The sequence below is a fragment of the Cyprinodon variegatus genome, unplaced genomic scaffold (assembly GCF_000732505.1).
Source record: "Cyprinodon variegatus isolate N-32 unplaced genomic scaffold, C_variegatus-1.0 Scaffold181, whole genome shotgun sequence".
Taxonomy (NCBI): Eukaryota; Metazoa; Chordata; class Actinopteri; order Cyprinodontiformes; family Cyprinodontidae; genus Cyprinodon; species Cyprinodon variegatus.
This window is the reverse complement of record NW_015150634.1, coordinates 831331-842060: the sequence shown is the minus strand read 5'-3', so window position 1 is coordinate 842060 and position 10730 is coordinate 831331. Positions and strand designations below refer to the sequence as shown.

Below are 10730 nucleotides of genomic sequence, written 5' to 3'. Positions count from 1 at the left end.
ATCTATCCATGCTTACTGATTTGCATGTCATATGTTTTGTGAATTATATATTCGATATTTACTCTAATTGCTTAGCAACCAGAACTTTTTCAATCCAATTATATTTGGCCAGTCATCCCAAATTGTACATGAATAAAAAAAAAAGCATTGTAGAGAACAAAAGCAATGTTTATTAAAAAAACACATTTCTCTTTGTTCTTGTGAGCATTAGATGTCAGATTTACACAATATACAAATTGTGGGTTTTGTAGCAAATATACTTTCTATTAAGACAGCAGCAGCAGCATTGGCTTGTACAAAAATACACCTTTCGTTTTCACAAACCTTACCCAAAGAATCAGGATAATATTAATATATATTTATACATATATCTGTGTCATAAATATGCAGAACTATACAGGCTGAACACAATTCACGGTAGTGGAGTTAATTATATATATATGAAAAAACAAGGATAGAGTACTTTTTGAGAAACTTAAAACAATCGACCCCTTCTTCTATTTTAACAAATAAAAACACATAACAGTCCTAAAACCTTTTCAAACAGATTTAAATGCATATGTTTTTCTTTTGCTGTAATAAAAAGTTTAAATGTGTTCATTTTTATTGAAGCAATCAATAGACATTTTTGGCAAATTTTGTTTAGATACAGAGAGGATATAAACCCAAACAGCTGTACTCTTGGGAAATTGTGTGGTTTTTTATCTTAAAAATATAGATATGCTAAAAAAGTAAATATGAAAACACATTTTGATGAGGGATGCACAGAGAAATTAGCTGTTAAAAGAAAAGAGCATATTTTTTCCAGCTAAACCTGGAGCCACGGGCTCTCTCCTTACTAAACTTGACCAGAGTCAAAACTCAAGAATCTGATCTTTTTCCTGTCAGTGAACGCAACATATCAAGCATCTACATTTGAAAAGATGCAGGAAATATGAAGAAGTTGGCCTTAAAAACTAAGCTAGTGTTTGGAAGTCCTCTTAGATTCAACTTTATTTTATTTTTTGTTAAAAATGACAATTAAAAACACCAAATTAATTGTTTTAATCCTGGAAAATAACATTAATATTAGGAAAAGATATCAGTGTATGCACAGCAAAGCTTTACAAACCATAAAGATAATCCATCAAGAAGCCTAATGTATGGATCTCTCATTTTGACCTTCTGATCATGGTCACATATTTCCAAACCAGAGTTAATAACTAAAGCACCTTGCTGTGTGTGAGTGGAAGGCGAGCTTACTTGAATAAATAACCGTAAGAGTTTGAAAAATACTTATAAAGCGTTACCCTGTAGAAAAGGAGTAGTTTACATAATAAAAGCATCTGTGTAACAGAAACATAAAAAGAGCATCCACTTGTTTTCTTCACTGTTTCAAATGAAACAAAATAGAAAAAAAGTTGTTTTTTTTCTGAAGGAAGATGGAAACATGAATATAAGTAAAAAATAAAGCTGCTAATTTAGCCCATTGATTAAGAAAAAGCTGTTATAGCTGAATTAATTGTTCAGAGCTCTAATAACTTCTAAATATTTGGAAAACATTCCTAATCCACCTGCGTATCTGTACCTTTTGAAAATAATGAGTACCAACAAGTGTACTTTACAACATAAAACAACGTGAATATGGAGAATATAATACCAGTATTGAAAACAGCTGCGCATGAGTCAACATATTTCATTAGAAAAACATGTCCTCCATTTACAGGTGATCTGTACAGAGTTCTTATTTACACGTATGACTCTTCGGCAAAGAAAAGCTGTTCAAAGTCCTCCAGTCGTGGGTCGCTGCACCGCCGGCTCTGCCACTCCTTCTTACCCTGCGCGATCGCTACTGCTACCTCCTGACTCCTCTGAAGGCAGGAGTCAGCGTCCGCTTGACCCTGCGAGGAGAAGTAGTCCCTCACCACCCGAGTGGCGGAAGGAGAAAGGCAGAGCTCTGTCTTAGAGTGACTGGACGCCACGTTTGAGGCTTTTCGTCGCCTCTCTGTCAGCTGAGATCTGTGGCCAAAAGACCTGTCTAGGGTAAGGCTCTTGGAGATGTCCGAAGTTGCTGAGACCTTAGCTGGCTCAGAGGCCCGGCGAGGAAGGGTCTTCCTTCCTTTGTGACCTTCCACCGTAGGAGTAAGAGAGTGGGATTTTGGCCTTTGGAGGACCAGGGAGGTGGGAGTCTGTCCGTAGAAAACACTCTGTGGGGGCCGCACCCTCTCATTTCCTGACAATCTCTGAGAGACCTCGGTTCCCATCACTTTGGGATTGTCGGATGAGGTTGGGCCGGAGTATTTGTGAGTACAGCTCCCGTCATGAAGCTGCCTTAGCTCTTTGACAGTCAGAGGTTTCTCCGCCCCTCTGTAAAAAGGAGAGCGGTTACGCTGAAGCTGAATGAGAGCCTGTTGGTAGGACGGAGGGCTGCTTGATCGCCGCTGGCAGTTTTTATTTGTCACTGCGGGATCATCGACAGGGCAACCGCTACTGGCTGAGTTCCCGTTTACCACGGGCAGGTCCTCCAAGTGTCCACTATCAGGTTGTCGTAGAGACAAGCTGCGGTCCTTTTTAAGCCAGGTGTTTGGGTGAAGCCCGTGTGATTGGGAGGAAGTTTGGTTTCCCCGAGGGGGAAGGACGGTTGATTGCCAATGAGGGAGGGAGTCCCTGTGAGGAGGGGAGTCTCTGGGCGACTGTGGAGCAGCTGCGCCATTCAGGGCATAGTCAGTGGAGTACTGTGAGAAGGCAGAGTCTAAAGAGCTGAGGGAGGATCCTGTTGGGGAAGTGGCTGGTGACGACAGACTGGAACAACTGGCATCGAGCCGCAGCGGAGGCGGCGGCGCGTGCTTTATCTTCCTCCGACCGCCGCTGGCTCCTCTCTGATCACACCTGTCCTTCTCCTCTTCGTTTAGCTGCAGTCTGTTCAGCCCCTGCTCCACAAACACCTCATCCTCCTCTCCTTCTCCCTCCATCGCTGCATCATAGCTTGCTTTCCTCAAAGGCTGGTGGTGGTTATCTGAGTGAACCAGCACAACACTAGAGGATGCAACATTTGCTAGAGCCAAGGCAGGCTCAGAACTTCTCCTGAGCCTTCGGGGTCCATTCGATGAGCTGCTGCGGGGCTGGCGCACAGCGGGGCTAAATCTCCTTGGTCTAGCAAGAGGTGGAAGCTGCAGTAGGTGGTCGGTGTCAGGGTCAGGCTCAGGGTCGCCATCGCTCAGGGTGATCACCGAGTCTCGGCTGCGGCTTTCCGGCTTAGCTTTTTCACGAAGCAGCAGTTGTTCCTGGTAGGGGGACTCGGGATCATCATTCAGCTCATTCTCGAGACTGTCGTAGCACGAGTCATTCATTTGGAAGGAGGAGACATCTGGGAGAAAATAGATAAAAACATGTAAAATATCAAACATAATTGGTAGTAAAGAACAAAAAACATACTTATACATGTAGGAGTATAAATATTACTCATCGGAAACAACCCTGTGCTGAAATTGTTTCCATCAAGCTTGAAATCTGCGTTTAGGACCTGGGGGTGTATTATAACATTTATGTTGTGATGCCTAGCCTATCGTCAAATTCTTGCCAATTTTTACCCCGATAAGAGGTAACCACTGCCAAAGGAACAAAAGCAAACATTTTTTGGGGAATATTTTAACCTAGCACTAGTTTAGCCATGCCCCTAATATTTTTATGCATTCTAAGGAAGCTAAAATCGATTTAATTACCAACAGCTGCTGGAGCATAGGTTGCAGCCATTTTTTCTTTAATGTACGCACCAACATGCTAAATGTGGCTGAATTTCAGCACTGGCTGACAAGCCACTTCGATGGTTTGATTCTCATATAAAATTTTCAATTGTAATTTAGTTAAATGGAGTAATAAACAAACTGAAACGTGACATTATGACACTAAAACTCTGATGAGCGGCTCATGTGCATGTGTGCGTGTTTGCTTATTGGTCCATTCAGAGGTCACTTTAGACAGACAAGAACCCTGTGAAGAACATGTGAAATTGTGGAGGTGCTAATATCCTAGAACATTCAACGTATCAGAATATATGGAGAGCAGACAAAAAGAAAACATGAGAGTGAAACGAAGGAAGGCAAGATAGTAGGAAAAAAGCCATTTAATGAAATGTGGAAGAAGGCAAGTCAAGAACGGGAAGAACAAAATTAAGTGATCTGAGTTTTATAAATTCTCATTCCCTTGCAGATACGTTTTCTGCTCCAAGTTACTATAATATTTAATCCTAAACATTGAAACAGTGACTTTTTTTACACTTACGTTTTTTTTCTAAACTTAATCCTCTACTTCACTGTACCGCTTTTACTATGGGATGAGTAATCATGCTTCTTTTACTTTTTACACTGCATATTTCATATAAAAAGTGCTTTACACAGAACGTTATTGTAATTGAACACTCGATAATGACCTATATAAATGTATTATTTGCATTCAGAAGTGTTGTTAATCTAGTTCAAGTACACTTCAGCTCGCCATCTAAGCTTAAATCATATTAAACATAAATTCCCGATACTGAATGGCTAGTAATGTTGGAAAACCACTTGTTACTTTGGCTGGAGGGCAAAAAGGCTAATGTCCCGCTCTTCTTGTAACAGTACCTTCTAACAGGGAAGATAAAAAAAAAAAATGCCATCTACTGTTGAAGATGTGGAGAACACAGGACAAAGCTTTATCCTGCTGGGGGCTCTTTGACCTCAAGTGGTTATTTTTGGCATGAGGGGAAAAGTTTGTGCTATGTTTGAAAGAGGGGATTCATCTGGATTTTAATCAGCACCTGTGACCCTGGCAGTCAGTGAAATTAGGGGAGGTCAACCTGTTGACCGCAATCAACGCGACTGAAAGAACCTAGACGACAGGGCTAGACACACAGAGACAGTAAGTCTCAGTCTGCATCACTTGTAGGAAGAACAGAGTGAGGCTTTATTGCTGCTTTCAAAAAGCAAATAAATGTTTTAAAAATCACAGTGAGTGAGAAGTTGCTCCACTTGTATGTTCGAAAATGGGACTAAAAGCATTTAGGATTGAAAGTGATCACATAAAAACTTGGAAACGCGGCTTCCATCCATCTTTTTCCTTTTTTTTTAGTCTGCTGACTCAGTTCTTACCAGATCCATGGTCGCTATTGCTCTTCTGGCTGATGTCTTTGAACAATGAGGCAACGTCTCCCAGGATATTGCTGCAGTTCTCTATGAGGAAGCGCACAAGCTCACACACCTGCAGAGAAATAAAGACATGTCGGTTAAATCACATCATCGCTTGCACATCAGCATTTTCTTTCTCTATTTACGCTTCATTCTGCAGCTGACAGCTTATGTTTTCATTCCTCTTTAGACACATTGACGGATAGTTGCTGTTTATTGTTTCAGTTGTTCTATCAGTTCATTTTAGGGAAGCAGCCAAAGTTCAGCAGAAATTGAGCCAACATGCAGTTTCAAAGTTTCTGTGTCAGCACAAACTGCAAAGTCAAACTTCTGTAGAGATCACGTAGTCTGACCGCCACAGTCAGAAGAAATTTGTAAAATAAAACTCTATCAGTATTACTGATACAAAGAAAATTTTGCTGTTGCAAAATGGTGTCACTGAAAACACACCCTTCATTTTTTTACTGTCTTTTGAAACCACCATGTACTGTATCTACCAAATAATGTCATTGAAAGTGTATAACTAGTTTCTTCAATGTAATATAAGCTGTCCGATTCTTAAACGATGATAAAGTATTTACTCAGTTATTGACATTCATGCCAAGGTGAAAAAAGGGGGGAAGAAAAATTCATCAGCTATCAACTTTTTTTATAAGTCTGTTTTAGAAGTCATCTTTGTTTTTGTTTTTTTGACCAAAGAACAATTACAGTTACATATATATATATCAATTAATTTCAGTTAATTTATATAGCGCCAATTCACAACTCCTGTCATCAATGCACTTTAAAGAAACTTCTTAACTTGGATGGACATCCAAATTAACGTTTGCACAACTAAATCAGAAGGAAAGACTCAGATCTTCATTCAAAGTTTTACACAAAGGGCCTCTAGCATTAACACTGCACTATGATCTTTGAAAATATTTGGAAGCTGAACTTTAGTTTGTGCAATCATTTTAAGAAAACTGACAAATATGTAAAAACATTTTCATCTTCAACTACTACTATTTCTAATATTAATAGTACTTTACTTATAATCAGAATCCTAAAGGTAAACCTCAATGGTGTAGACAGAGAGGCTGCATAGAGTAGTATGACAAAGTAACACAAAACTGGGACTCGAAAACAACTTTCTGTAGCACTTTCATTATTCTCTGAGGGAGGTTTGTATGAGTGGCATACATGGTGTCTCAGTATTACAAAAACTGACCAGTGTCATATGAAAAACTGTTATGGGGCTATAGCGTGCGAGTGAATTTTGTCATAGAATACAGAGCACATTTAGAAGAGTGTGGATTGGCTATTACTATATATTTTGCATTTTTTTCTAAAGCAAGAAAGACAATTGATCTTGAAATCAAGACTGTTTGCCATTATAACAAACGCCGCTGTATATCGACACTACTTTAGGGTGCTGGAGATTCTGTGACTTTGTTGTATTGTCTATTGTACACAGTAAATTCCACAGTGTTAAATATGCAGTGTCAAAGTACATTGACTCTTTTAGAGTTATTACAACAACTGGAGTAAAATATACACTATGTAGAGTTCTAATTTAACACTAAGTTAAATGCAAAATTTACTGTGTAAGAGGTTTAAAACAGCCACCAAATGGTTCTATTTTGGCCTTTCAGATTATTTGTTCTGCACTGACATCAAGTCCTTCGAGGGTATTTGAATTCCATAGCTTGCATTACACATTAAGTTCCCTTCCTGTAATGCTTTCTTCCCAGTTCTGGATAACATCCTTGTGATTTCATATAAAACTTTTTCTAGCTTGTACATTTGCAGACGCTCTCCTTGTCTCCTTGAAGCCACGAGTAGCATAATATAAACTTGAATGCTTCACAGTGAGGTGAGTCATACGATTTCTGTTTACTGGGAGGATGGACATTCCAACAAGGTGAGGTTTTTGTTGTAAAACGTGCCAGCAGTGTCTTTGCTTTGCTATCAGCTTAGACTTCAAACAAATCACAAAAACTTGTCTGAAGCAACTGCCTCTTAAACTAAACAGGGAAAATTTACTAAACACCAAAGACATCGTCCTAAACAAACATCAGAGTCTCAAACTCTGGAAGTCTCCACTGAAATTTGCTTGTTGGGTTTGTATGAGAGTTATTTCCGCTGCTCTGCCTCTGTGACAAATGCGGTGGAGACAAATATATACAGTGACTTGCAAAACCCATTCAGAACCATTTAACATTTCACACACACAAAAAAAAAACCCTAAATTTACTTTACTGGGATTTTATTTTATCTTTCCTTTCATATAAAAATGTTAACTGTGTTGCAGGTATTTCTATTTAGTACCTTTTACTCTAATACCCTGGAAAATTCCAGCACAACCCTTGTCATTTTACACCTAGTTAGTACCCTGAAAGTTAGAATTACGATTCGAAAGTCAAGGCAAGACGACCAAACTCAACTTCAGCATTAAAGCTGAATGCTGAATGTCAACAGTAATTAAATGTTCTAGCTTTTACTGTATTGTTTTTACGTATTTATGAAAGCTTTAGTCAATTGTACATGTTTTATTTTTTAGTGTTTATAAGATTTGACGTTTCAGTCCTGTTTATGTGCACAACCAGAAATGGGAATGCCGTCACCTAGAACAGGGGCAGGCAATGTTGGCTCCTCGTGTGCCACTACCCTGCAGCTTTTGGATGCATCCCTGGTTTAACACACCTGAAGCGAAGGGCCAAATTAAACCCCTTGGCTTTTCGGTAAGTTTAACAGAGGCCTGGCCGTTTGTCATTTATTTATTTGAGGTGTGTTGAAGAAGGGTTGCATGCAAAAGCTGTACGACAGTGGCACTCAAGGACCTATTTTGCCCCTCCCTGACCTAGAAGATTACATTGAACTCCAACTTTGTAGGTCTTAGATAAATGGAAAGCAGAAATACAGAGGAAGGACATGGAGATGATAGTTTGAAGAGGCAAGGATAAGATGCGTTACAGCCAAAGAAGTTCTATAACAAACAAATTTAGATCAGACAGGTAAGAAAGGTCAGGGAATAAAATATAACAGTTGCAATGCATTGCTTGATATAGCCCATACTTTTTAATGGCTCTTTATTATGATTAATTTGACCTTAAAATCTAATAAACCTGCTTAGAAAAAGCCTTTCAGGAAACTTGGAGGTCTTAATGTAACAATGCTGTGTTTTACTGTCCAACTGCCTGCAGATCTAAGGGATTAGAGGGCAATTTATGAATAAATGTCCAAAACTAAGAAAGAGGCTTTAAATACAACTATAGAAGGAGATTGTTGGCATCTTTCCTTTGTACAAACATAAAAAAAGTGAATTTTAACATCGGAAAATATGTTTTAAGGATAATAGCTGGAATACAATTCAATCGAGCACTGAATGAAGTCTGTAGGCTACTACAGACTTGTAATACTTTTACAAGGAGAGGAAAGCCAGAAATAATAAAAGTGCCAGCAATGATAGGAACGTATGGTATAAATAATTAAAAATTGATTCATTTATAAAAACATTTCAGAAACTGTTTAGTTATGCAGCTTTAAATTAAGACTGTGAAGGATAAAGGAAACGCAGCTAAATATCTATTTGATATTATTGGTGTCTGTTTAGCTTCACTTTAATGCTTTCCTTCAGCTCATCCAGAATACCTTCCTGTCACCAAGTCAAAGCTGCTACGTGATAAAACTCACTACTGGAAAGAGCCTATGGGCATCCAGGACTCTTTCACCTTTCCATCCGTCAGCAACCGATTAACAACTACTCCTCCTGTAGCTCAGCTGGATGTCATCTTTACGTCTTACAAGCACAGAAAATATTTTTTTAACAAGCTGTTTTCACGAGGACACGTGCAAACGGTGCCCGGGCAAAGAACTTTCGTCATCTTTGAACCGTGTCACCTTTGGTCACGTGGCCCTTCAATACCTGTCATGGAGTTCTTCAATTGGCACAAGATGTCTTTCGTGAAGAGATCGGGACAGATTTGCAGCTTCTGGGGCAATTACAGCTGCAAATCTTTGGAGGCGTATCCTCACCACATTACCTCATCTAGATTCTAAAATATTTGTTCATTCTTCTTCTCGAAATTTTCCATCATATCAGCAAAAAGTGATTCTTTTAGTCTTGCAATTAATTCTCACTCAAAACATTGAATTGCATGATGCTGCCATCACCATGATTCAGCCTGGGGATGTCCTTATCAGATTTGGCTTCAGCCATATGTTTTTTTTTTCTTTATTTAAAAAAAGAATAATATATATATTTTTAACAATCTTCTTCTAAAGATGATCAAAACAACAGTAAGAATCTTTTCGAGATCTGGTGCAAGGCAGAGCCCTACAGAAGATTCTTCCAACACCTACAGCTATTAGCACCAAGAAGAAATTGTAGAAGAATTGCAAATAAGTTACTGAACTTTCCCTTTGGGATTAATAAAGCAATATGAATGGAATTGAAAACTCTTCCACAATCTAATCTTCATGCAACTTTTAGGTTGGTCAATGCATTTGGAATTAAAAAAAACATGTTTTCCTTCCAGTTACTGATATGCTACTTTATGTAGGTATAACACAAAAAAACATTAGCAGTTTCTCAAGAACGCGATTACGGACTTGTGTCCTCGGCAAGTATGTTCTTGAGAAGAACACAGGAAAGTATGGACTTGGTGAGAACTGGAGCCTGCAGCATAAATATGGGTCAACTGGAACAGAAGTGTACTTGTGACATCACCAAACACTCAACTGGTCTTGAGCTGCATTTCTCCTCCTGTTATTAATAGTCTCTTGATAATAATAAATTCTGACTTTTTTCATTTAGTGGGGGAATAATAATTAAAACAGTCAGATAAACACAAATCAAATGAACATTTTGCCAAATAAAAAAATAAAAGAATCGCCATTAGTGCCAGCGGTCCTTCACACATGGCAATGCATAGAGAGGGCTGCTGCAGACGGGCTAGGATTAGGCCTGTCTGCCATTAGCCTCAGAGGTCCGCTGGTTGCCACAGTCCTCTCAACTTCAGATATAATTAAAAAATATATGCATTAAATCGGTAAATGGGTCATATAGTGACGCTTAAAGGTATAATGTTCTCACCTCAAATTATGTTAAAACATTCTTTTATAGAACGGCAACTTGAAAGAGAACTTTTAACTTGATCCTCTGAGCTCTGTGAGTGCTCCATTGGAAGCTGTTGTTGCCACAGTGCATGCTGGGACAGCTGTCAATCTCAAGAACGGATAAGTCTGCTCTGCTCTAGGTAAATATGGAGGGGCGAGAACAACATCCGGGGACTTTGTCCTTCCTCGGTCTTCAGTTCTTGTGAATTGGAACAGGACTAGGGTTGAGGCTTATGACGGTTCATGAGTGCACGAGAACGCACAAGTACACATATTGGGAAACGGCTATTGTGTTGTTAGCTTATGGGTGTTTTGCAAGGCTCTGTATATCAGTGCACAATTAGAATCTAGAAGTCACTAAAGCAGCGGTAGAGAAAATTCAGGGTAGCTTTTAAAGCCAAACTAGGCAGACGTAAAAGGCTGGCAAGCATTTTTTTTAAACCACAGTTGAGAGAAAAACAAAGTGTGCACAAACTAAAGCTGCAATTA

General features: G+C 39.0%; 1 protein-coding gene across 1 annotated transcript in view; it reads right to left on the bottom strand.

Annotated features, from left to right (window-relative positions):
* Positions 1 to 168: 168 nt before the first annotated feature.
* LOC107087367 (rho GTPase-activating protein 20-like) overlaps positions 169 to 10730 on the bottom strand; it is a 49528-nt gene continuing 38966 nt past the window's right edge. Inside the window, exons 14-15 of the mRNA XM_015378909.1 lie at positions 5106 to 5214; positions 169 to 3346 (exon numbers count right to left, since the gene is read on the bottom strand). Of these exons, the coding sequence (XP_015234395.1) occupies positions 1728 to 3346; positions 5106 to 5214 (1728 nt within the window). The 3' untranslated portion in view covers positions 169 to 1727. The remainder of the gene's footprint in view (positions 3347 to 5105; positions 5215 to 10730) is intronic.